The sequence below is a fragment of the Prinia subflava genome, chromosome 1 (assembly GCF_021018805.1).
Source record: "Prinia subflava isolate CZ2003 ecotype Zambia chromosome 1, Cam_Psub_1.2, whole genome shotgun sequence".
NCBI lineage: Eukaryota > Metazoa > Chordata > Aves > Passeriformes > Cisticolidae > Prinia > Prinia subflava.
In genome coordinates, this window is record NC_086247.1 from 17633880 (window position 1) to 17661534 (window position 27655).

Here is a 27655-nt window from a genome sequence, read left to right on the forward strand (position 1 = left end):
GGCTGCTCCGGGCGCCGGGGCTGCTCCGGGCGCCGGGGCGCGGCCCACAGGGGCACGGCCCCGCCCGCCCTCCTCCCGCGCCCACAGCGGCTGGGCGGGCCGAGGCGCCTCTGCGGCACTCCGGGACTGCGAGGAAAGGGCGGTGGACTTTTACCGTGTCGGGTTGCTGCACGCGTGGCAGTAAAGGTGTTCCTCTGTGGTCGAACTGTAAATTTGCATGTTCTAGAAAGCAAACATTGCTGAAGTTGCTTCTGAGAGGTGCAGCCCCAGCATCCCAGTTTGTTCATCAACTGCTTGTGCATTTTAATGGCTGGTTCAGTGATGTTTAGGTTAATGTAAGGCATTCCAGAGCTGTGTGTAAACCTCCAGTCGTGTTACCCTTGGTAGGTGAGGTGAAGGGGGTTTTTGTCTCTCTCCCATGGAAATCTAGCCAGTTCTAGAACAGCATTAATACAGCACTTCTTTCAACTCAACTCCAAGCTCTAGCACTCACTTCTTTGTCTGCTCTTTAAGTATCTTCCCCTAAAGACTCCCTGTTCTGCCTCTGGATTTACTCAGCTCCTGTGTTCCATGTGCCTGTCAGGCAGTGAGGAGATGGATGACAGGACGATGGCTCTTGTGAGGAGGCACTGGTATCAAATAGAGTTCTTTAATTTCCCTTTTCCCATGTCCTAACAGACACCATGACTGCATTTCCACAGCTCTTCACAGGAAGCAGGCCTGAAAGGGACAAGGAGCCAAACATGATAGAACTGACCATGAGATCTGACTCTGACCATGCGGCAAGGACTCTGCCAGCCAGGACACGAGCAGGGTGATCTGGGGGCAGCTCAGAGTCCGGACTAGCAGGCAGGTTTCTGGTGATGAGGCAGATCTGAGCACAAGCCAGTGAGCCTGCACTGCTCCAAGATCAGCAGAGTCCATAGCAAGTCAGGGGGGGGGGGTGTGGCCAACTCCTGTGATGCTGAGGTGGGGATTGACACCCTTATGCCTGCAGAACCCACCTTCAATAAGAGAAACCCATATGCAACCCATATGCTTATTTTCATTTTAAAATGCTTTCAAAACCATTTGTGTAGCAGAGATATACCTTTCAGTACAACTTTCTATCTGAAGCAGAGACTGGAAGATAATCTTCGCCTGCATTCATACAGAAAAGCAAAATTGCAAGCATGACAACTGGGAAAGGTCAGGTTATGAAGATAGCCAGTTACATTTCTTTTGAGAACACATTCAGATTTTGGTATTGCAATCTATATATTCAGTAGGGAATATGCCAGAGTGAGAAGGAAGGATTTTAACATATGCATATAAACACCTACACTTAACATAAAAACTGCCAGAAAGGCTCACCCACACCATCCTCCTAAATGCACAACAGACCTGTGTGTGGCTGTTGCATTAATGAAAAAATGCTGGAAATCGGCTGACCACTCATGGAAAATAAGTTGTCTCTAAAAACATAATTATGGAGTTTCAAAATTAGTAATAATATAAGCATATCTTAATTTCTAAAAGCAACGTTCACAGGGATGAATACTTCATTGTTCAAAAATGTCATTAACCCTCAGCTCTGAAGTTTTAAACTTGGATTCCTTTGGCTCAGTTAATTTTCCTAAAGAGATCTCCTGAAGTCTTTTATTGCCATATTGAATGCAGTACTGCTACAGTAAACTAGTCAAGTTATTTAGAGAACTATATGTTTTTAGCATTTTTTCCAGATATTAAGACTTAAACATATTAAACCACATTATATGACAATTTGCAAGTGTGCTAATAGAAGAAATGCCATAGAAGTGTCAAAGTTTGATAGTTCCATTATCCTGATACATTCATGTCTATTTAATAACCTCATTCTGTCTGTAAAAGTGATACAATCTCTCTTTCAATATTAATTCTCCCTCCTCCGGGATATGTGCTTCATTTGTTTGCTTGTTCTCTGAAGTGGTTTATTAAAGCTACAAATAGCTTTTTAACTAAGAGTACCTTTCCTCAATTACACTCCTGATGCATTTTGTAGTAATTCAAGTTTTATATTTATGGAATAAATTTTACCTTCAAAAAGTGTTTGATTCTGGTCAGAAGAGTTTTCATAGTTCTAACCACAGAAAAATTGCAGGTTTTTACTGTAAAATTCAGAAGTAAATTTTTGCTGCTACAAATTTAATCATTAAAACATCTTGAAACTCCAGATGAGAAGAGGCAGTTCCATTGTTAGATACATCTTCCATTCCTTTGTAGTATTCCTGAGCAAATATTGTGGGTAATATCTAAGTATTTTCCAAATAATTTGCTTAAGTTTAGACAAATATCTATCCTAGCTTGTGTGAAAGTATGACCCAAGTAAGTAGCCAAGTAGTCACAAAAGCCCCTTTTCTCTCTAAAGGTCTTCCTGGCTGAAGCTGAACTCTCCTCTGCCTCTGCCAGTATATCTTAAATTCCTTCCCTTATTCCCACTAAGGCTTGATATACCATGTAGAGGAAAATTCCAGACCAGTGATCCTGGTAAGAGGCCTTTATAGGGAAATTCAACAAACTGACTTTTAGCAAGTATAAAATATATTAAAATAAAATTTATAACTTTGAAATGGAGCACACTCAAAGCAGCTTTTTTGGAAGCAGTGGCCAAAAGAGGCCAAAGAGCATCAGTGACTGCCTAGGTCTCCTTCATCTCAGACAACTGTGTAGATCTGATCTTCTGCTGGACTGAGAAGTTTCATTGCACCCCTGAGAATGTTTCAGGGGTTCTCTCTCCTTTGAGCATCTCTCTCTGAGACACTGACCTTCACACTGGAGCCTGGCCAGCTCACAGGACCATTTATGAGGCAGAATCCTCAGTCAGCCTAGAGGAATACCCACCTCGGGTTGAAACAGGCAGGCTGGTCTTTTCAGTGTTATAATAATTTAGAGGTGATAAAGAATGTGTTATTTTAGCCTAGTGCTGAGTAATTTCCTGAAGAGACTATCCTGGGTTCTCCTCTCTGCTGACAGTGTTGGCTCCTTCTTCCTAGGATGTTTCTGTATTTAATATGATGAGTTAATATGCAGAATAGATGGTAGGAGTGGTACCATAATCTGTCTCAGTAAAATTTGGACTGGGAAACTAGATCCCAGTTTTGATGTGGGAAAAAATCAACAGTTTATTTCGAATATAACTGTGTAACCTCATGTACAGTCTTAAGGAGAGAGCAGTCAAAGAAGGGATATAAGGAAGTAAAATAAATACATTTTTTCATTCATTATACAACTTCCTCATGAGGGGAAGAGAAGGGGCAGACACTTACCACTTCTCTATGGTGACCAGTGACAGGACCCAAGGGAATGGCCTGAAGCTGTGTCAGGGGAGGTTTAGGCTGGACATCAGGAAAAGATTCTTCACCCGGAGGGTGATTGGGCACTGGAACAGCTCCCCAGAGAAGTGGTCACAGCACCAGCCTGACAGAGTTCAAGAAGCATTTGGACCATACTCTCACACACATGGTGTGATTCTTGGGGATGTTTCTGTGCAGGGCTACGATTTTAACCTGATGATCCTTGTGGATCCCTTCCAACTCAGCTTATTCTGTGATTAGCAAGTTTTCCTGTTCACTCCATGATAGTGGGCAAGCATTTGAAGTTATATTTATCATTACACCATTCAATAGGCTGAAACCAGGCTTAGATCACACTCTTGGATCTTTATTCAACAAAGGAAAAACAGTCCTCTTCTGCCCATTGACTATTTCATAAAACTCCTCCTGCAAAATATGCATCAACAGGTATTTTGAAGTGTAAGCTGAACAACTCAAATATTAGCAAATTGATCCAGGGTTTGGGGAGAAACTTAACTCAGAATTAAATGTGCATGAAAATGTTAACAGATGAGCTAGAGACAGCATTTTTAATCCAGGTTACAGATTTTGTAATGCTTCACTTTTTATGGCCTCTTCCATTGTAGCTTCTGAGGACAATACATTCCACCCAGCTACACCTGTGTTTGGGACTAACAACTTATGCTTGTGTTCAACTAAAGAAGCATTTCTCTTTGTGGGAAGCGTTTATTCTGGCTTTCCTTTCTCCTCTGGAAGAAACTGAGCAACTGCTGCCAGCTCCAGGGCGCATGAATAGTTAAGTACTGTGTTTCCAGAAAGTTTGATTAACTCTGAACTAAAGCAGTTCTTCCTTAAAGGCATATTGCATAATGTATATGCATTGAAAAAGGAAGGATCCACCATACCTCTTCTCTGTTTGTTCTAGTGATTAAGCAGTTGTTCTTTTAAATTTTGTCTTCTATTTTCTATTTTTCTTCTAATGTACTCTTTAATCCTTTCTCTGTTAATCTTTCTTTTGTTTCCTTTTTTCTCCCTGAGAAGATTATGACACATCACCACCATATTTTGTATCAGCTTTCTTTTCAGTAGAATAGCACTGGGAGATTTTTCAAACTTAGCTAGCAGAGCTACCCCTCGATAATTCCCTTTTCTCTTTCAGTCCTCCACTTTTTTTCCTAGTTCCTTTTAAAATTGCAAATCGAGCAACAGACTCACCAGTGCAGCATACAAAGCTGGGATCAGTGTTATGCTCATCTCTGCCCATATGTATTCAAAGCAGCCTTGGAAGCAGATGCTGAGTTTTTCCTCACAATTTCCAGTGTTGTTGCTTTGCAGGGAATCGTGTTGCTTTTGCCCTGAGCACTAGATGCAAACCCCCAACACTGTGCTGACTTTGTACACAGACAGTGGAGGAGAGCCAGGCTGCAGAAAGGGCCAGGTTGCCCTGCCCTCATCAGTGTTCACCCACAGGCTGCCAAACACACATTTGCAACAGAAACTTTACATCTTACCTCAGGATCAGTGATTGAAGGAATGGAACCTCTTTCCTAGTGACTCCAACAAACAGAAATTAGCAGGGATTACTTAGAGGGACATTTTTAATGAACTGTTGCTAAATCACTAGTTAAAAGCTAAGCATAAAAAACATTTTTAAGAATAACACTGTTCAGATAGAAAGCATTATGATAAAGGTGAAATACACCAAAGTGAGATTAAGCCTTTTGTTATTCCAAGCAGAATACCAAATAACTATTTATTACACTAAGGTGGTGAAATATAAATTATTTATGAGGAAAGGAATTTGTTTTTCCTCATTTTAAGCTCCAGTCATTACACATTTGGCTCTGCAGCCACAGCTGTTTCTTTTTTGGAAAATAAATAGCTGAGAAAAACAGGCCAAGTCGAACACAACTCTCATTTCAATTGCAAATACTTAGAAATTTAAATAAAGCCAAAGAGACCCAGCAGGTAGAAACACTGGATATTTTTCATTGCTCCAGTGAAAACTCAATCATTAGGTTAAAGCCAAACTCTCAAGGTGCCACAATTGCTACAATTAAACATATTCCATAAGACAATGGCATGGCTGAACTGTCACCTCAAAGGACTCTCCAGGGAGAAATGAGAAGCAGCAAATATTTGGTAATAGCACTGACAGAATCTTACTGGATTAAAACAGGCTTCATATGTATTTGTTCTCCAAGTGATAAAGGGCCGTACTAAAACATTATAGCAGTAAAAAAGAATGAAGAAGGAACAGGGAGAAAAGAAGATATATAATATCACCCTCCCACCAAAAAAAGGAAAAACCTATGATAGCAAAATCATTCTAAGATGTGAGTAAAGTTTGACATCCCAGCAGAAATTATTGATGATGTCACTGGCTTATGACAGTTTTTGACTGGACTATGTTGAGACTGTGCCTCCCGATCCCCCTGATCAGGACCCGGCCAGCAGGCACAGTGTTCAGCTGGGGACACTCCTCAGTGCCCGGGGACCGAGGGGCGGCTGCGGGCAGCACCCCGGGCACGGGAAGGCTGTGTCAGGAGAAGGCAAGGGCTGAAAGAGGCTCTGCACGATGGGATCAGTCCAGGTCTTTATTGGTGACTCCAGAGAGACCCTAGACCAGGGGGGTACAGACTCAGGCTCAGAGCCCACAGCCCCTTTCACAGGGAGGAGGGTACAAGGGGGAACCACTCATCAGCCAGTGGGGGAAGGCCGGGGAGGAACGGGGCACAAAACAGACAACGAGGATAAACATTGAGGGCTTGCTTTCCAGCCTATCACTCGATGCCCTTCTTAGAGCCTTCTAGAGAAAGGGAAGGATACACCAAGTGATGGACAAGGGATCAGGGAGAGGGTATGAGGATTGACATATAAAGGGGATGTACAAACTCTCAATGATTACATCACAGAAAGGAAAAAACCTTAACCAGCCAGAACACAGGCAAACAAACCACAACACTATGTCAATATAGAGAACTATTCATGGGAGAATAATTATCAAACAAATTAGAATCAAACAAATTTCAGTGCATTGTGCATTTCAGACCCCTCAGGGCCTGACTAAGGGATAGACTAAGCTAATTTTTTTCTACTGGTCTTTCATTGACAGCAGTAGAACTATTTAATTTGCTGTCACATAGAATTTGGATTAGTGCACATCCACAGCTATACCAATTTACTCTAGCTGTTATCCAACCCATTATTTCCATGTCTGTTTACAAACTATTGTATTTTTTGCAGACTTGTCTACAAAAAGATGAAGCTGAACCAGCTACTGGAATGTATATGCATTGGGCCAGCTAAAAGAAATATATTCCCACAGCTGAGGTAATTCACATCAGTCCTGAATTCTCACTTCATGGCTCACTAGTCTGCCTTTGTAAGGAAGCATGACATTGAAAATGTGGAAATTTTGAAGAAAAATTAGTTAATGCATCAATCTGTCTGTATATGGTAGAGGTATGGAACCTTTAAAAACACAAATCATTGTATTTTTAAGTGTGGGAAAAAGAACCTGAGCAGGACAATGCTCTGACTGAATCCTAAATGTTACTGTTTTCAATACTCAAACAAACTAGTAGAAAGTAAGACTGTGCAGGGAACAGCTTGCAAAACAAGCCAGCCTATGCATCTGAGAATAAACCTGCAGTTAAAACAGAAATATGATGCTACAAAGAAACCATCTCTCATTGCTGATATAACTGCAAATCTAACTTCATTCTTAGAAGATCCATCGAGATTCCTCTGACCAGGACACTCCAGTCTAATTTGGATCTGCACATGTTGTCCAACATGCTCTTTGCCTGGCTGCTTAATGGAGGCTGCACTGGTGTGATTTACAGAACTCACGAGGGGAACAAGTGGCATTGGACTGCTTACATCAAAGAGCAGCCAGTGGAACCCTGAGACAGCAGCCACTGGTGTGTCTCTGGAACGCAGTCACACTCCTCTTCCTTCTTGGTCTCTGAACAGTCTTGCATTTTAAGCCAGACTGGGCAGAACTTTACAGCTTATTTTTGGCAGCATGTGAAAGAGCTTGTTGTCAAGCCTTTACCTTCAGGTTGGTCAGCACAATTTTCTGAAAGTTTGTACAGCGTTCAGTCTTTATTCTAAGCCAAGTATAAGCTGACTGCAGAGGACTACTTTGCACTTACAGCAGCTGCAATTCAGCTGTCATGTTCCAGGTGGAGCTTCAAATGTTTACAGATGAGACAAGTCTTCCACAGTTCAGTGTATGAATACCTTAAATCTGGCCCTCTCCCACCACAGTGAAGATAATCAATTGGTAGCTCTGGAGCAAGTTAATTGTGTGCCCATGACATGCTGCAGCTGTTCATTAAGCAAAGACTTTCAAAGTCATGTGCAAAATATTGAAGAACATTAACAAAGACTTTCTAGGAACAAAAGGGTAAAACTACTGATGGTATTTTACAGCTTGGACATATGTAAAACATGCTCACTAGCATATATTCTGTTAGATTGTTTGAAGAAACATAATGTACTCCATCTAGTAGCATTGGGTATATCAAGTCTGGAATGAAGAACTCATAATAATTATACATATATGCAATTCAAATAGGACATACAGCAAATAAAGTTACAAACGCTGAATTAACATGCTATGCTGGTTTGGCTGGGATGGACTTAATAACTTCATAGTAGTTATTACAGGGCTGTTTTCAATTTTTTACAGGCTGTGCTCGAAATAGTGCTAAGATAGGGGTGTTTGCATTATTGCTGAGCAGTGCTTACACACCATCAATGCCTTTTCTCCTTCTCACCCCACCAGTAAGGGGACTGGGGATGCATAAGGAGTGGGGCAAGAACCCATCCAAGACAGCTGTCCCCAACTGGGAGTCAACACATAAAGCTCGAGGAAGATAGAAAGGGGGGATATTTGGAGTGGCCATTTATGTCTTCCATAGTACCTAAGGATGGAGCCCTGCTTTCCTGAAGGTCTGAATACCTGCCTGCCAATGGAAAATGGTGAATGAATTCCTTGTTTTGCTACGCTTATGTGCATGGCTTTTGCCTTGCCTATTAAACTGTCTTTATTTCAATCCATGAGTTTTCTGACTTTTACACTTCTGATTCTCTTCCTCATCCCACTGGGTGTTGGGGGGAGTTGCCAGCAGGTTTTAATCCATGATGCATACTGAATGCAAAAACACATTTAAAAAACCAAGATGGATCTTTACATGAAAGAACTGTCTTCTTTCTGACCTCCAGTATTATTTAACAACATAGAGGCAATGACATACAGCAAATATGCTCAAACTGACATGATAGTAGATTTAAAACAGCACAGGCAAGGCCCTCAGGAGGAACATCTGCAGCTGATTCCCAGCTCTGGCTCCAGTGTTGTTTCAGTCTCAGCAGGAACTTGGTCTTTACAGACAAAAGATGTTCATGGCCCCTTACACCTTGTCCCGTTGATGTTGGTATTGCCCCGTTTTACCAACTCCTGTCTACAGCCAAATTTCACCTTTGGCTGTTGCCAGCCTTCTCTCAGACCTGTTCCCGTCTGAGCAGGCACTGGAGCCCTCCCGGGCTGGCATTGCCGCTGCCGCTGCGCTCTGGGCCCTGCGCTCCGGGCCCTGCGCTCTGTGCCGCAGCAGCGCGGTTCCCTCCGTAGGCCCAGGGCCGCAGGGTCACAGGGAGCGGGCAGGGCCCTCCCGAGGGCCGCAGGGTCACAGGGAGCGGGCAGCGCCCTCCCGAGGGCCGCAGGGTCACAGGGAGCGGGCAGCGCCCTCCCGAGGGCCGCAGGGTCACAGGGAGCGGGCAGCGCCCTCCCGAGGGCCGCAGGGTCACAGGGAGCGGGCAGCGCCCTCCCGAGGGCCGCAGGGTCACAGGGAGCGGGCAGCGCCCTCCCGAGGGCCGCAGGGAGCAAAGGGAGCGGGCAGCGCCCTCCCGAGGGCCGCAGGGAGCAAAGGGAGCGGGCAGCGCCCTCCCGAGGGCCGCAGGGAGCACAGGGAGCCGCCAGCGCCCTCCCGAGGGCCGCAGGGTCACAGGGAGCCGCCAGCGCCCTCCCCGTGCGCGGGGCGCGGCTGCCCCCGAGCGGTTCCTCAGCCGGGAGCTCGCAGCAGTGGTGGAGCAGCACAACCCACTGGCACGGGAAGGACTTTCTAAGTGACACCTTTGACCGTATTCTTCTAGTTAGGAGTATGAATACTGAGTCAGTAATTTTTCAGAATCGCCACCGAGCCACAACAGTATCCGATTGCTCAGTCAGTTTCTGCTAATGCTTATGCTTCTCCTCCACTTTATAGCCTATTCTAAACCACACATACAAGACGGGAAAAATGAAACATTCTCACTTCCTGGCTAATGTTAGACTTCCAGATACAAGAATTAAAAATGCATCATGTTAAGAGACTTACGGTGGCAAATTATTGAACTATACTTCAATTTCAAAAGGCCCCAAAGATCCATATAAAAGAAATACCAGTAATATACGTGAAGCTAGAAAACAGTAGTTGTTCAGTATTAGAATAGTGACTCAAAGTAAATGTGGAAAGAGTTGCTGATGAAAGATACAATTGCCTTTTTCGTGAAGAATTCAAACTCTTATGAATTGCTGAGTAAACACTTGTAACCCATTTCAGAGACTTCAAACAACTCATTCTCTAGAAAAGCAGTACAAAAGGAATTTTACCAACAGGTTCACACAGTCTTAAATTTCTCCTGCTTAACTCTGGGAAAATCAGAAAGGCTAGGCTCAGCAGTATGTCATATCCCATTTTCCACACCTTTTTTTACACCTTTTTGCATTTCTGGTCAAGATATTTGTTAACAGTGCTTCTTTTCTGAAAATCTTTTCAAGGTTCCACAACTGTATAAAGTTAAGGATTATTAAAAACTGGAACAGGTGACACCACATTACAGTCCACTGAGAAAGAACCACCTTAGAACCATGAGTCCACAAAATTTTTTATTAAAATAACACCAGGTTTAAGAAATTGATGCAGTGCAAAGAAAATTTAATGATTTTTCATCCTTAAGTATGTAAACTGCATTCCAATCCTGACATGATTCATGTGATACAGGAAACTGTATCCCAGATGAATGTCAAAGTTAAAGACTGGCATGCTGAGCAAGGAAGGTTCTTATTCTCTGCAAGAGTTCTTTCTTTACACTGTCTGGTACCAAAGCTGAAACACAAATAAGAGAGCAAAAAGTAAAAAAAAAAAACCACAGAAGAAAAAATATGCTAAAACTATACTTTTACAACAGCCATTTCTATTCTTTCATTGTTCTTGCAATTCTGTTAACACCTAAAGTAACTGAAACAACTTGATTTTTTGTATAGCAAATCTATAACTTTCCCATTTCAAATAGGCTAAAATTGGGATCTATTGAGAACAATGTTGTTGCTGGGTCTTTTTTTTTTTTGCCTATTCATAGTCCAGAAAATTGGAAAGTTTGAGGAAAAGGATTATTCAATGAGAAACAGGATATAATCACCAGAAAAAATGTGATTATCCTGCCTTTTTTCTTCACAAATTTAAAACCAAAAAAATCTCAACCCTGGCCTCTGAGTAAGGGTCCCAAGCAAGCTATTTTGAAGGCCTATTTTTATTTAGAACTTAATGAAGTTTCTACCACTAATATCAAACCCTTCTAGAGAGCCCGAGAGAAACAATATAAAGAGGACTGCAGTTTCCTAAGTGATTTCATTTTTTTTTAATCTGTACTTTACTTTACCTTACTTTACTTTATCTTACTTTTAATCTGTGCTTTACTCTTGTCATTCCTATTACATTAGAACTGTTAGTTCTGATTTTCCATCTTTAAAGATTTGGAATTTTAAAATGCTGTGTTGCATACACAGCTCGGGACTATTAAGTCAATTATAAAAATTAATATAGACATGACTAAATAATGTAATCTGCAAAAGTAATCTGAAGGCTGCTATACAATACAAATTCACGTTTAATTTGTAGATAATATCAAGCTATTAACATTTTTCCTTGAATCCAACATAGGCAAGCTCATAATGCTGCTTTCAAAACATTAATGAAATAGAGGTAGATATGTTTATTGATGTACTACTGCATCCACATTTGCATTTTCTTACCTCTGCCTTTGGGAGTGATTTCTGCCACCAAATCATCAACAGTAACATGCTCTAATCCTTTTTCTTTAATGACATCTGGGGAAGACCAAGACCCATACTTTAAGTCTTTTAATCCATTCATAGAACAACAAAACCTGTGCTGGTGATTAAGAGACAAAACCTGTCTACATAGTCATGAGAGAATATGAAGTAGCATGGGACCTAAATACAGGTTATTAGCTCTGTACCTACTGCAGTGTACAGTGAATTTTAGTCTCACTCGTGCCATAGGTTTAAGGATGGAAACTTGTCACTGCTGATGCATCTTGATCAGCTCATTTTAAAAACAAACATTAGAACTCATAATGCTCTCATCTGAGCATTACCAGATGTGCCTGTTACTGGAGTGTTGGAGCAGTTCACAAGTTGGCTCACTTATCTCTTAGAACACGTTACTTACACAGGAGTAGGGAAGGTGCAGCTGGAAAAACACTTTGGAACATACAATAAGGAAGAGCACAGACAGTAAATCCTTACTATTCTTCCAACTGGTTTAAACACCATTTCTGTACATATTTCAGCCAAGTCAAAAAGTACGTCAGAGAGAAAGGAATAAATCTTTAGCAAAATGAAGGCTATTATTAATACACAACAGTATTGGAACAACTGTTTACTTATAGTGCCTTGCACACTACTGAAAAATACAGAAGTCAAAGCTGAGAAGTAATCTCAATTCCGTAGCATATCTAAACATAAATGTCAAGTTGCCAGGGATACATTCTTCTTGCCCAGGTCTTGTTTAAAATGTCAGTAAAGCCTTCATCTGGGACTTTTATTTGGCCAGTTGACCACAAAGGAAATTAATTAATTGACCATTGTTACCTTTGCAATGTGCCTTCAACTGATCCTTCCAGCCACATTCAATTAACTTGGCTCTCAGCAACTCTTTAAGGCTGTTAAGACAATATAAAACTTGTTAGAACAGCAAACACTCTTGACAGCTTAAATATGCTCCAGTTTGAAAGTCAAGCCTACAATTACTACCCAAGAGCTCCCAGACCAGCAGCAGAAATGGCTGAACAGCAGGTGAATCCAAACCCAAATCAGTTCCAATTTCAGTTTACCATGTTGGACTATGAGGATTTGGTCCCTCCAGAGTTAACTCACAGCATAGCTTCAGGCAATGTTGATGCTGCAGCCACAGAGAAAGAGGTAGAAGCCCTTGAATTACTCAAACTGAGTCTACTCTGGTAGCAGAGGTATACAAACTTTTGAAATCAGAGTATTTTAAATAAGTAAAACCTTCTTCCTCGGAAGACTTCTGCAGTACTCAACTGCAGGTTTATCTCCCCAGTTACACATTACCTTGTTCTGGGTGAAATGATACATGCCCTTGTATCTTACCTTCCAAAGCATGATTAGCTATGTAAGCTCAAGCAGCAATGATTCTGGCATTAATGGAAAAGACACAACAATCTGCCACAATGAAGCATCTACTCCATATATCAAAACAGAATAATGAAAGGTAGCTAAAACAGTGAAAATTAGTACTAAAAAAGAGAAGAAGATAAAATAAAAATAAGATATGACAAATAACTTTAATATCTTTTACCCTTTTCTCCATTAGCTAGCAAGCTGCTTATCTTGTACTATCCTAAATAACTCTAGCAAAACCCTGTTTTTATGAATGAAAGGACAGTAGCAAGAGGCTGACCAGTGTAGTTCTAATCCCTTTTACTCAGTGAATTGTGTAGAGAGCAGATAAACTGATGACAAAAAGCAGAGTAAGAATACAGGTGAAATTGGCTGCCTCTGGACATTTCTCAGTTCAAGAAATCCAAGTGCTCTGCCTCTGATCACAGTACAGCTCTGATAAAGCTGTTTATAAGACAGCTTTTGACGTCCTGATAAAACCCTTCCTAGTCTTAAATTAGCATAAAATAGATCTCAATACCATTTCAAGAAATTGCTTGCTTTGCTGAAGCTCTGTGCAATCTCCAAGGGATGGTCACAACCAGGAAAGATGTAGAGCAGAGATACCACATCAGGCTATAAAAGGATACACCAGATAAAAGGCTATTCCATGACTCAGGAAAAAAATTATTCTCATACAGGCTTTTAAAAATGAAGGAAATAGAGCTTCTAGTGCATGGTGTTGCAAGCACAGTGAAACCATGAGGAGGGAAATGTCATATCACTCTAGTGATATGTAAATACACTGTCAATAAAACAGACTGAGGAGACAACAATAGGCCAAAACATTGTGCAATTTACTTGTTTGCCTTTGTTGGGATCTCTACAATGACTTGCACAAGTGCTATTTTACGTATTCTACTATGTATCGCTTTACCTAACAAGAGAAGAGCTAGAAACACAAGAAAAACTTAAAAGCAAAAAGGAAAGTTTTGTTTCATTCTCCTTATCAGGAAGTAACAAGACTTTAACTGCAACAAATTGTATGGAACTATGATTCTTATGTGAATATAGGGTAGTCCAATACAAAATCCCTGCATAAGAGAAACCTTTAGAGTTCATAAGCCAATTACCTCATCCTTTATTTCCCCACTATCTTTTCAACTGGAAAACTAAAAACTGTTCAAAAGGCGCTTTTTAAAATAGTTTATATAACACTCAAGACTTTCACGTGCAAGCCTTTAAAGAAGTTAGAGCTGAGCTTACTTGATTGAGTTTACTACTAGGTGTAGTAGAGGTTTGATGCACTTAAAGCCTCTCACCGGCATAGAGTAGGAAGTGAACTTACCGTTCTCGCTCTCCTGTTTCTATTAGCTTTTGGTTAATGGTTGCTCTCATCTGCGCATCTTTATTCATTTTGGAAATCTAGTTTTTCCACAAACCTACACAGAGCAAAGCGTTGGTGTCATTCACTCAGCAAAGAAAAGTCACCACAACAGAATGACATGCAGTGTTCTGTCCCCTGACACATCCCCGCGGTTAATGACCGGAGCACCAGTGTGTGACCGGCTCATGGACGAGCTGGGCACCCCACGCACGCAGCTGCCCGGGCACCGCCAGTTCACCGGGCCGCCTCCGCGGGCACGGCCCACCCTCTCCGGGCGCGGCCTCTCCGCAGCCCGGCCCTCCCGCCCGGCGCCCCGGGCGCTCGGCCCGCCCCGCGGCGCCCCGGAGCGAGGGAGCGGTGGGGGGAAGGCCCGGCCCGTTCGCCCCGGCTGGCTCCCGGCCGGCTCCCGGCTCACCGCCCGCCGCAGCCCCGCCGGTCCGTGCAGCAGAGGCGGAGCCGCCTACAGGACGCGCCACGCGCCGCCGGCCCCACCGCTCCTGGGCGCGGGCACCGCCGGGAAACGTAGTCCGGGCTCGGCGACTACAGCTCCCGGCGCGCCCTGGGCGCGCGGCTGCCCGCGGGCCCGGACTACGGCTCCCAGCATGCGCTTCGGCGGCCGGGCGCCCGCGCACCCTCTTCCCGTGGTGCTCCGCGGCCGCTGCCGCGCGTTCCCCGAGGGCCCGCGGAGTTGCCGGCGCTTCCCGAAGTTTTCCCGGAGCTGCGGCATGGCGGGCGCTGCCCACTGCTCCCTGCAGGCCAAGCGCCTGCTGCTGGACCCCAAGTTCGAGGGATACAAGCTGTCGCTGGAGCCGCTGGCCTGCTACCAGCTGGGGCTGGACGCGGGTGAGGAGCGGGCGCGGCGCGGGGCTGGTCCCACCGGGCATCCCTCGGGCAGCGCGGCGGGGACGGCTCCCCCCGCGGTTCCCTTCGTCCCCTCGCGGTGCTCCGCGGCCGGGCAGCGGCCCTCGCTCGGTGCAGGGTGCCCCGAGCTGGGGACAGCCCGGCCCGCAGCGCCGGGAGTCCCGCGCCTCTCGAACCGCGGGGGTTTCAGGGACCGAGCGCTTCTCTCGGCGTCTCTCGTTATAATGGCTGCAGGTGGCCGGGGGCGGCCGATGTCCTCCCCGCCGGGTGGCTTCGTGGTGGATCGAGGTCTCTCACTTGTCAGACCTCTGTCTTACAGCTCCTGCCTGCTCCTGGCGCGCTTAGTTCCTAAATGAGTAAGGAAACTGTGTTCTAAATCTGGTCTTGCTTGTGCAGGCAAGGTGAGGCCAGATGACGAGCTGAGGTAGTCCAAAGCAGAGTGTGAACGGAGCACGTGCAGTTTAGAGAAATACATACGATATTAACATATTATATAAACTTCAGCAAATTAGCTGGTTTTCTTTCTTACTCTGCCCACAGTTCAGAGGTGGATCTTCATGTCATGTATTCCATGCCCTGCTTTCTCTGCCAAGCATCATTAGTCTACTAACAGGTTAATTAATTGAGGAGTACATTAGCACAAAGTCGTGTTGGATATGTGCCTGCAATATTAGCCACGCCCTAAAATATCTCAGCACTCTACGTTTACTGATTTGTTAAATTCAGGTCTTTTTGGAAGGTTAGTTAGTTTGGTTTTCTTTGTAAAGCTGAGACAATAAACACAATGTGTGTGGATTAATCTCTGTTTCTATATACTTATTAAATGATATACCTGTCTACAGAGTTATCCATTACACATTACTTTAGTTTTGTGTACAACATATTGTATTCACAGTAGGTCAGAAAGGTAAGTGTTCATACCTTTTCATACCTTCATTCAGCTGAATTGTCAGCAGTAGGAAGGAAGTTTTTAGATAAATTTTGTATTGAAGGTCAAGTGAATGAGACTGTGAGTGTATCTATGGTAAGACTGGAAAATTTAACGAGAGTAACATTTTTACTATAAGACTGCTTTAGGTGTCACCTTTCAAAAGACAGCCCAAATGCAGGTGAGTGTGTGCGTGTTGTGAGTGTGCTGCAGTTGTGTCAGAGATAGCAGCAGTGCAGCATTGGCACACTCCCTTAGCTTGTCTCTTATTGCTGTACTCCCTATGGTCAAGCAACCTTTGTGGTTCTTGGATTGTCAGTTGTGCACCTGTTCTAAGTAGGTGAGGATTACAGATCTTCAGGAAAATACATGAACAGTGGAGTTGCAGATGGAGAGATGGATCTACTCAGGTTTTGTCCATTCAGGTATTTTACATAATAGTTCCATAGTTAGTAGTAACTCGTGTAAAAGAGGATTTGTATGTGTGACTGTTCTTTTCTTTCCCCACTTCACACAGCACAAAGACCTTGACTCATTTGTCTAACTTACACAACTGTCCTACAGAGTCACTAATACTAACTCACTTTTTCTGTTCTGTGTGCACATATATATGTATAGATATTGGTTCTCTGGAGAGTTGAAAGCTTTTATTGTTTTTCCTGTGTTTTGGAATTAATAACAGGAAATGTATCAGGCCTTATATCTGTCTTCCAGATGTTTTGATTGCAGCCTGCACTTTGGCCTTACAGCTGCCTCTTTCTGCTTGCTGGTTTTCTTTTGTGTCCTTCAAGGTGTTTACTCACAATGCAGAAGTGTTCTGCATCTGACTTTTGTATATCCCAGTGTCAGTGGTTTACACATGTGTTAGATTTAGGGTATCCTTCCAAAACTTGATTTTTGTGTTGTACAGGAGTAATGGGTTGAGTTGTAGAGACTGTGGATGGTGTGTAGGCTGTGGCTTTTTCAGATTATTTCGTGGGAGAGTAAACCAGTATTCTGTGGGAAGGCCAAGAACAACTGCTTTCCAGCACACTTGTATGCAGATTCAAGGCCTCTAGAACATGATGAAGAGCTTAGTAGTTTTTGAGTTATTAAATCAATATTTGTCACTATGTAAAGAATTTGATTTAATTTCCTTGAAGTGGGATTGAGTGCAATAGCTGAAAAAAATGTTTAGAAACACTGTCAGTATAATTATTTCTGATTTTATTCACAACTGTTTGCAAAAATATTGTAGTAGAATCCGGAAGATCAATGTAAAAAGGCAGTTGATTTTTTCTGCTTTACAGAAAAAGATTTAATGAGTGTTCGTCTCAAATGACCCAAGATTTGCCATTCTGTCCATGTGGCATCCCAAATTTGGTGGCAGTTAAGAGGAATGCGTGACAATAAAAAGAAATAAGTGCTCGTTCTTAAGTAAAACTGAGTTTTAACTCAGCTGTAGTTGAAGTGTTCATGAAGTGTTATTACAAACTTGCATAGTGAACTTCAGAGTATCAATCTTCTCTCAGTATTTCTATCTCTGTTTTTATATTTTCACGAATGTTATAATTTTCATGAATTTCACTGCTAGCTATAAAATAAAATGACCAAAAAAAAATTGCCCTGTGGAACTGCTGCAGTCTTCTACCCCTGGAGCAGGTGGATAGCAGCATGTGGTGGTGTGTGACAGCCTTGGTGGTTGTCATGTTCCCGAGGACTACAGTGAGCTTCATTTTCTGACCATCATGTAAAACTTAGTTTCTTCAACTTCAACTGGTTGACTGTCGTTGCCAGGAATATACTGTGGTCAGATGTGTGGCTGACAAAGAAATACATTTTAAGGAACTATTTATTTATTATATCTGTGATAGAAGGTGATTTTTCTAGTAATTTTTTTGAAATATATGGTCACAGTGAAGAAGAATGGGGGAAGTGCGATACCTTCCCTTCTCTTTTAAATGCTAGGATTTGCTTGTGCTTCTTTTATTTCTTCCTTATTCCAACCCATTCTGTCCTAGTTAATGCCAAACTCTGAGTCATTTGTTTCCTCATCTCTCTTCCTGGCAATATATTTCAACTAGTAATGAGTCCTATATTATTATGCTTTTAATTTCTAGCTCTTTATTGTAAATTTTATCTTTCTCCTTACTTTTTTTTAGTTTATTTCCTTAACTTACTTTCAAATGTTTCCTTTGCATTGAGTTTTGTAATGCCTTTTTATTAGATCACCGAATGTTTAGGAGGGACAAATGAGCATCTTGTTTGTGGTTTTTTCTGCCCTAATCCGATCTCAGCAGAGTACAAAGCAGAGACTGTGGGGCAAATCCTTGTCTTCAGCAAGGATCATGTCCAAGTTGCACAACAGTTTTAAAGGATTGAGACCTTTGCTGTTTACTGGTTAGATGTCTCATAATTCCTTTTCCTTTCCAGAGGCTTAGAATTCATTCAGGTGTGGATGTCCCTGATCCCTTTCCTCTCTATCTTGTCTCTTTGGCAGGACTGTTGTACCTGTGCCGTAGTAGTGGATGCTTTTCAATGTAGCTACAGCTGAAAAGCAGGGCAAACATTGGCTCAGAGATGGAGCTGCTGTTGAAAGCCAGGAGAATACGCAGAGAATGCATTCCTCTGATCACATGCATTTATCAGTTTTACCACTTTTTTTAAAAAAATGGTGGTAATGCATGCTGTTTAGGTCTGCTTCAGTGAAAAGTTGCTCGTTAGTAGTGCTATGTGGAAAACATATGTTTGTGACTTTTTATGGAGCAAATGGCACTGGTGTGTTTCAAAAATTTAAAGGGATTTTTATTTGCATTTTCCATTTGCATTTGAAAAATCAAATGTAAAAAATTTAATGTGTGGGAAATAGTAAGAAATTGAGAGCTTTTTCAGACATTTGCAGCTGTAATTCATAGAAGTTTTGGTCTCAGGCACATGTTTACTTAACAAAAACGAGCAGCTGCCTTTAACAATAAAATAATGTTTTTTATAATTAAAATAAAAAACATTAATGCAGGGTTAGAAGGATCTTTGAATACTGATACTAGAAAATAAATTATCTCTTCCACCAGTAGACCAGTGTATCTGCAATACAGAATTGAGTCCACTGGGTGGCATTGCAAAACAAGGCATGACATACAAACACAGTATTTGATGCAACAAGACGTACTGGTAAAATTACTTTGCATATTTTGCAGTAAAGTTGATTTGATGTATTCAGGAAAACATCTAAAAATGCAGGGGCTGTTTGGGGGTTGTTCCTTTTTTTCTCTACCTTTCTTTTTTTTTTTTTATCCCAGTTCTGCTTCATAGTCTTTGGTGGCAGATGTAAGACCTCGCTATTCACTCTATTCACCTAAAGTATAAGTTTCTTGATAGAAAGAAGATGAGATTTTTCTTTTGCATTGCAGATTAATAATTGTAATAATATCCAGCTAGGGATCTTATAGTTACAGTTAGGTTAGGGATGTGTTACTTCTTCTGTTGATTCTTATGAATTTCTTTGTATTTAGTACTTTTGCTTTTCAGTAAAGCATTGTGAGTGAGTGCAAATCTTTAATTATGTTTAAACCATTTGAGTCAAATTATTCTTTTAATGCATGCAACTAATACAGATACATACAATTCCGGAAAAGTAGCATAGTTTTCTTTATACTGGACCAAAATATCCCACAGAACTAGGGTTGTTGGGAAATAATATTGAAAGCTGAGATTTAGTTTATACATTCTGTATACTTGCTTTCTTTTCTGGTATGAATGACAGTGTATGAATCAATGTTTCTGGGTTACCATGGTGCAGGTATATTTATCAGAAATTTGAAAGAGGTCAGTATCTTTCTGTTGAATAGCTGCCCTTGACTGCTGCTTCTTAATTGAACCCAAACAGAGTAGTGAACTCATTGAGACTGGTGAATTAGTCTGACTCTTTTAAAAATCACATAAACAAACAACAAAAAAAGAAAAAGTAAGAAAAAAACCAAAACAAACAAACAAAACTACAAAATGGCAAGAAAAAATTTAAAACCCTAATACAAAACAAACTCAAACCAAACAACAACAAATCAGAAACAAATCCTGACTAAACAGGAAATTAACGCTCATAAATTAAATTACTCAAAACTCATAAAACTGTAACTGTGAGACTGAATAAGGTGATGACCTGATTTAAGTATTTCTTCTTCTCCATTTATATTAACTTACCTTTCTCTGAATTTACTTTATTAAGACTCTCAGTTTCTTTTCTCTTTTCTCCCTTTTTCACTCAGCTCTATTGGTTTTCTCTTTTTTTCAAAGGACCATCAAGAAACCTTGAATCTTGAAGGCTGTAGAAAGGAAGGAATGAACTTCACCCTAGTGTAGAATCTTCTATAAACTGTCTAAGCACATGGTATGTGATAGCAGATGGCAGTTGTGTGCAGATTTCACTTGGTCACAGTATGGGTTTCAATTAATGGAGAATGGAATAGGTTCTCTAATTGCTTCATCTTGGCAGAACTACACATATGTATGATACATTCTGAAAGTAGTTGGCTACCTCATTTGAACTGTTTCATGACAAGACAGTACACATTTGTCAGATTTCCTAGTTTAAAATCACCTGTGAATTGTATAGTTTCTGACTACTGTTTATGTGGAATTAATTACATATTGCAACAATACAAGGGATTTGGATCTCCTGTTTCTGACCTCCTTTATTATTCAGGGCTTATCAGAATTACAGTCTAGAAAACTCAAGGACAGCGAATTCATGTTCTTCCAGATTTTATGAAGTTTATCACCTTACAATCAGCTAATCATTAATTCCTTGTTCCAAGAATTTTTGTGAGAAGTTGTGCATTTACTTTAGGAATTGTCTAGTTTGGAGTATTTAGACTATTTGTTTAGTTATGATTCTGGCAGGAGCAACATAACCACAGGAATGGTGAGGGAGAAGTAGAGAAAGGAAGCCTTACTGGGTTTTGTGCTAAAAAACCTTTACATGTTTCTACATGTACATTCTAATTTCATAGGATCAGCTGTGCAGGAAGTAGATGATATGTGCTTGGTTTCACTGAAAATAATTGTCCTGGATTATATTTGATTTGGTCTTGAATTGTTTACAAAACACTCACGTCATCATCTCTTGTTGTGTTTGGAAAAATATCTCTGTGATAAAACTTGGTTACACAAAGAGCTTTAAAATTCATTTTCACAATATATTCCTTTTTTTACAATGTTATTTGCAATAAAATATTCTAATTAATTCAAGTAGGATTTGGAATGGATAACAGCCCTTGCCATTAAGACAGGTATATTTTCTTGTCACTCCTTTGTTGATATTCTAGCTTGTTTTGAAGGGCCATAGCTTGTGGAACAGTAATTTATCAGTTGCAGAGGTACATCCCTCCTGTGTGGTGAATATGAATAATGATTAGATCTGGGTGATCAACAGTGATTAGGAGATTAATTGCTAACTATGCTGTGATTTTGCAAGCATCTTGTATAGTATGACTGGATTTTTTATTAATCAGACAGTATAATCTTGCATAGTTTCCTAAAGCCACTTTTATGTTAATAGCCAGCGTCTCTAATGGGGTCTGCTCTGAGTCATAGTGATTGTCTGGTGGTTGTGATAGCTGTGCAGTGGTGCTGATGGCACTGCCAAAGGAACTGCTCTTTGCAGGAATTGCTGTTCTGACACAGTAAACTACTGCTGCAGTAGGGTTTAAGTAGATGCTAAAGAAGAGTAAGAGTCTGAGTGCTGCTGCAGAGAGTTGTGAATGGTCCCTGTTATGGGGTGAGATGGAATTGAAATACTGGAAGTAGAAGTTGAAAGATTAGGAACTAAAATAACTGTGAATTGCTGCCTTGAGGTGCTTTCCCTGTACTTTTGGCTTGATTGCTAATCATCATGGACTGACAGAGTTTACTTGTAACTTTCCAAAGGATTTTTTTTGTGTGAATTTCAAGATAAGTTCCCTGCAGGAAAGCTAAGAATGCTGGGTTGACTGTACTGGAGAATAAAATGGAGTTCTGATCTGAGACCTATTTACAGAAGGAGGCACTAGACCTCTTCTAATGTATTTTGAGATGTTTGGACTACAGCTGTTTAATCTCTTTATAGATATGGAATAGGAGGAAAAAAGCTGCACCTAATTTAAATAAAAATCTGGTTAGTTTGCGACAGATGATCCAGTTCTGATTACTGGTAGTGTTGTCTTTTTCCCGACCTGGAAATGAAACTCAAGATAATTATAGTAAGAATAATATAAAAGGGGATCTTGAAAAAGGGGATCTTTATTTGAAGACCTTCAGAGGCAGTTATGGAAAGATGTCCACAAAAGCCCGCCCCCCCAGGGGTGAATACATTCTTTTTTTTTAGGAAATCAGCATAATTGATAAAAAGCACCAATTAGGAGGACAAGTGGTGATGCAATTCCCCCCCAGGTCAAGCCCCTTCTCTGGAGCCCTGTTTCAGCACTAGTTATACTTTGTCGGTGGGAATGTATCTGGAAGAGTTGTTCTCAGCCTTGGTTCCTAGGAAGAGCTAAGATAGCACTGGAGCCTTGTGACTCCTGGAGCTTGGAGCTCTGGAATGTGTTTTATCTTTCTGCTTAGGGAAAGGCCATGGAAAAGTACTGGGAAAACTAGTCACTAATACAACAGGCTACAGAGCTACAAATAAATTTGTGAAGAACAAAGAGAACATATAAAAGGAAAAAAGGCAAAACCCAAAGGACATAATTTCCCCCCCCTTTTTTAGAGACTAACAAGACTCCACCTTGTCTAGTTTCTACTGCATATTTAGCCATACTACTGGTTTATATAATCAGTTATCCCACTGGTTGTTATATAGATGCCAACTAGAACTACAGCTACTGTGAATACTTTTTAATCCAGGCTCAGTTTGGTAACCATGATGTGAATGTATTGAAGATAGTCAAGGTTCAGTAAGCTCCTTTGAGAGCTACCTCGTGTAGATTGAGTTTGCTTTCAAATTTCAGCCAAATCCTTAGCAATTCTTTAACTCTGATCTGCATAAGAATCAGTGTTACTGATTTTGTGGTTATTAGAAAATTAGGAGCCATTCTGTTTTCTCAATATCCTTAATATGATTAAATATATTTAGAATCACAGCCTCATGGACACAGACCTGATCTTTATCTAGGGGCAAAAACTACCAGGACAAATTTTGATATCCAGTACCACTCTCACAAGTTGTCCTTATGAAGAATTTTTGGATACATTTTGGACTAGAGTTCCATGCAAATTTTTAGTGCCAAATTTGAATCATGGTTACCAACTGCATAGATAAGAGGTGCAAAAGAACACTTTAAATCACATCATCTTGATTTGTTTCAGTCTCTATTTTCTGATTGTCTCAGGAACAGAGGTCTTTTTAACTCTGGAGCAGAAAATTCAAGGTTCTCTGCCAGCACCTCTGGCATCAGTAGTTGAGTAGATGTTTATTTGGAAAACTCTTGCTCAAGTGAATGACTGTAGGTAGCATACTTCTTGCCTTGAAGAAGGTAGTATTCTAGTGAACAGCCATTCTTTGCAGCCTCTTTTAATTAGAAAAACTTAGACTGAAATTTTGATGGTATCTTGTGTCTTGGGCATTTCTGGAAATTTCAGCCTGAGTGAGAGTGCTAAGAACATGGTGGGGGGTTGTTATTTGTTTACTTTTGATTTTTGTTGTTACTTTGTTTTGTGCTTTTTTTTTTTTTGTAATTACTGTGAGCTAATTCTGCTTTGAACTGTTTTAATCTTTTGCTTTGCAAGTATTGGTAGACAAGTTCAGAACTTAAGACAGTGAAATCCATGTAGTTAATATGGAATATTTCTTTTGGCTGCTGTTTTCCTAGACTTACTGTAGAGCAGACTTTTTTCCCTTACTGTAATACATTGTTGTTGCATGTGGGTAGCTGTGTGTTTCATCCTGTGAGGGTTATTGATAAATTTGACCTCAACACATGCTGGTGAGAGACAGGTGGAGGTGTATTGGGTTTGCATGGCCGGGTTTTGGTAGCCGGGGGGCTCAAGGGAAGGCTTCTGTGTGACAGAGTGGCTTTAGGGGGCACCTGGCATCCAGCCAGGGTAAACCCACCACAATAGGCCACTGTAAGTGGTAATGGTGATGAGATAATCAAACCAAATGACTGCAGTGGCCTTTAGGGTGGATGACTTGCTTTCCCAGTTTACGGTGAAATTTTAAACTATGTATACATAATGTATTTTTTCTTCAAATAAAGCATACCTATGGAATGAAAATGGAAAAATATTTCTAAATTATTATTTTAAATTTTAAATTACTAAAATGTAAATAAATAATTGTTAAAATAGTATTTTTCTTTTCCCTCCAGCTGTAGCAGAAGTGCAGCTTCGTGATGATCAATATACCCTTGACCACATGCGTGCTTTTGGCATGTATAATTATCTTCACCTTGATTCCTGGTACCAGGATAACGTCTACTATGTTGATCAGTTTGGAAGGGTTATGAATCTCTCAGTGACTCTGGTAAGTACAAAATCTTTTTTTGAAACCACTGAATTGAAAAAATTGCGAGTAGGATCCAAATGCAAAAACTGGGTGAAGCTATTGTCAGAAAGACAAGTCAGTCAACAAAAATGCATTTCACCAGGAAGAATAAAAGGATTTTAAGTGAGGTTTCTGACTTCTTTGTGTTAATAATATTGCATTAGTGTTGCAATAGTGTGTGCCATCCCACCTTTAAGGGGTCAGGAGCACTCAGGAGTTGGAGATGCTTGTAGCAAAAGGGTTCACAAAAGCTTACAGAGTTTTTTTAGTGAGTTACACATTTGGCATGGAAATTGAAATGTTAGTCCCTGACCTCCTAGTACAAAAATAGACTTCTACATAGTGTTACATCTGCTTCCATTCTGGGCAAGATGGACATGATGACAAGCTGAAGGAGAGGGAGGATGCTTCTTTTCTAGTTGCTTTTCTCTTTCTCCCTGACATTACGTGATGTTTGTTTCCTAACTCGAAAACTCAGTCATTGTATCATTGTATATATGTTAGAATTAGAAATGCTTGATCTAGACATCATTTGTTGGAGAAAAAAAGATGCTGTGGCTATGAGGGAACTTGAAATAGTGTAAGCAAGCTAGGCCAAGTCTGAAATTTTTGCTTTTATACCGGTGGTCCTAAGCAATCAAACTTTGTATTTCTTTTGAGCCATTTTAATGCACGGATGCTTTAGTTGCCTTTACAAAACTATACTTCATTTCAGAGAGGGAAAGACACGGTTCTATGGACATCATGTTTTTGGCACATACAATTGTAGTGCTTGGGCATTAAGGAAAAAAAGACGGTTTGGAAAGGAAAAATATCTGTCAAGTTTCCTGCACGTCCTCATTGAAGACAAAAAACTGGGTAGCTGTAAAAGTAAAGTGCTTCATTGCATGGCTAGATCAGCCTCATGAAGGCAGAGATTATTACAGTGGGTGCCAGTTCAGAAAGCCTTCTGACACAGAGTCCCTAAGTCCCAAGCAGAAGCAGCAGCATCTTCATCAGTAGTAGCAGCAGCAGCAGCAGCGTAATCTGTGTCCCGTAAGCGCTTTAGCGGTAGCAGCTGCAGAAGCAACAACAGTGGCATTTGTGTTTCATGAACCCACTAGCTTCCTCAAAGTAGTGCATTTTATTCTATTTTCAGCCGATCTGGTTAAAACATGAATTTTTTACATTCTTGCTGGGCCAATCCTAAGCTAAGATTGATGTGCGACAGTATTTGTAATTTCTTCCACAAATTCTACACATATAGCTCTACCTGTTCTATTTAAGAGTGTTTAGCAAGGTTGCATTGTTTTTGTTGTGACGAGAATTTAACTAACTTTGCAAAAGCCAGTGTTACTGAACTTTAGGTATTAGGTCTTTTTCTTACCAACTAATTCAGTTTCTTATTTGCTAAGCCACGTCAAAAATTCTCTACTTATTGAAAAACTGAACTTGCGTTTCTGCCTCATGTCTGTGTAGATGTATTATTTTAGTTTTTCTGGAGGTTCTAATTCAATGCTTACATTTCTGGGCACTCCTGGGCCTGTATGGATTTGGCTTAGGGGAACTTGTACTCCAACAAGTACCCCTTGTCATACTACCAGAGAGTTTGAGTTGTAACCTGGTCAGACAGATGAAAACACAGGGCTATATGTGAGTTTTTGAGAGCATGTGGCTTAGCCTGTGCAAGGTTCTGGGGACAGAAATCACTAGGTCAGGACTAAACTAAGAAAAAGTCTGAAATTATAGTTTTAGATTTTCAGGAAATACAGGTTTCCAGCAGATGATAGGGTGAGAATTGAAGCTGCAAAATAGTTCCTTTGCTTTTCATAGTATGTAGCAGTTGGAGACTTTGGCAGACTCTCACTATGACAAAATAATCTTCTAGGACTTCTTCCAAAACTTTTGAGATCAGCTGGATTCCTAGTAGAAACATCTAAAAGAAAGTCTTCTCTTAACAGTGGCTTGTCACAGTCTCATTTTTTGTTTTATCCTTGAGGTTGGTTAACCCTGACTTGCTGCTGGACACCCACCCAAACACTTTCTCAGTCCCCCTATTCAACAAGATGGCGAGAAAAAATGAGAGGAAGGCTTGTGGATGAGGATAAAACCAGGAAGATCATTTACCAGTTACCATGATGGGCAAAACAGACTTGACTTTGGGGAAAATTATTTAATTTATTGCCAATTAGAGCTAGTGTAGGATGATCAGAAATAAAGTTCCACAAAGCTTGTACCAGGAATTTGCTCCATTGTGTGCTTTTCCATGGGCAGCAGTGCAGATATCTGTCCTCTCTGGGTGTCAGGGGGACAGCCTTGTGATGAATGCCATGGTCTGCTCCAAGGGCTGCAGGCAAACCTGTGTTCCACTCCAGTGTCCCAGCTGACACACTCAGCTCTCCCCAGTGCAGTCCAGTGGAGCCAGCTGGAGGTGGCTGTTTGTGCACAGGGCAGCCCTGGCCCTCCTCACTGGGGCCACCCCTGCACGTCCCCTCTGCCTGCACAGCACAGACACCCCATAGGTTCCTTTATTAGGAGGGCACTGTGTGTGTAAAGTGATTTCTTAGTAGATAAAGGATTTACAGCAGGCTATAAATTGACATAAGAAATGTTCTTCCCTAGGACCTATTTCAAGATAATGGCATTTGATTAATATCTGGTCACAAGTTTCAGTTCCACCTGAAGGGGGAAATAAAACTGAATAAACTGTGAAATAAATAGGTACCATCTTTGGTCCTAATACATGGTACCATGCTGTTTTGCAAAGGAAGCATGTTTGCATATGAATAAAAAGGAATGTGTCTTCAGAAGCATCAACAAGGTATCTCATTACAAATGTGCCCAGCCAGGTATTAGTCAAATGTATATTAAAAATAAGATTGATTTTGGCCAAGTACAGCTAACAATTAAAATGAATGTCAGTCTTCTTTGAAGCAGAAGATGGAACAGGGTAATGTGTTCATCTTAAAATCAGAATGAAAGAACACATAAGCTTTCTAACACATCATTATTTCTAGTTTTATTTCTTATTTAGTTGCAGCTTTGATTCTAATATGACTGTGTGTTGGTTATCCATATATTGTGAATTATCCCTGCAACTTAGGTATTTAAAAAGATGTCATCTAGGAAGGAAAAAAAGTGCATATAACCTCTTGCCACTTGCTCAAAATCACACATAATTGAAAAAAGAAAAGTGATCAACACAAGCAGTTCTTCT

At 41.0% G+C, this 27655-nt stretch overlaps 2 protein-coding genes across 2 annotated transcripts in view; one reads left to right on the forward strand and one right to left on the reverse strand.

The window, feature by feature from the left end:
* Positions 1–10235: 10235 nt before the first annotated feature.
* On the reverse strand, positions 10236–14705 carry ENY2 (ENY2 transcription and export complex 2 subunit). Its single transcript, XM_063424314.1, has 5 exons — positions 14589–14705; positions 14135–14228; positions 12256–12326; positions 11395–11469; positions 10236–10468 (listed from the first exon to the last, which is right to left on the reverse strand). Exons 2-5 carry the CDS (start codon positions 14200–14202, stop codon positions 10392–10394), a joined length of 291 nt encoding a protein of 96 aa, XP_063280384.1. The 5' UTR covers positions 14203–14228; positions 14589–14705; the 3' UTR covers positions 10236–10391.
* Positions 14646–27655, forward strand: part of NUDCD1 (NudC domain containing 1) — a 38051-nt gene continuing 25041 nt past the window's right edge. The window contains exons 1-2 of the mRNA XM_063424226.1: positions 14646–15016; positions 24284–24438. Coding sequence (XP_063280296.1) covers positions 14776–15016; positions 24284–24438 — 396 coding nt within the window. The 5' untranslated portion in view covers positions 14646–14775. The remainder of the gene's footprint in view (positions 15017–24283; positions 24439–27655) is intronic.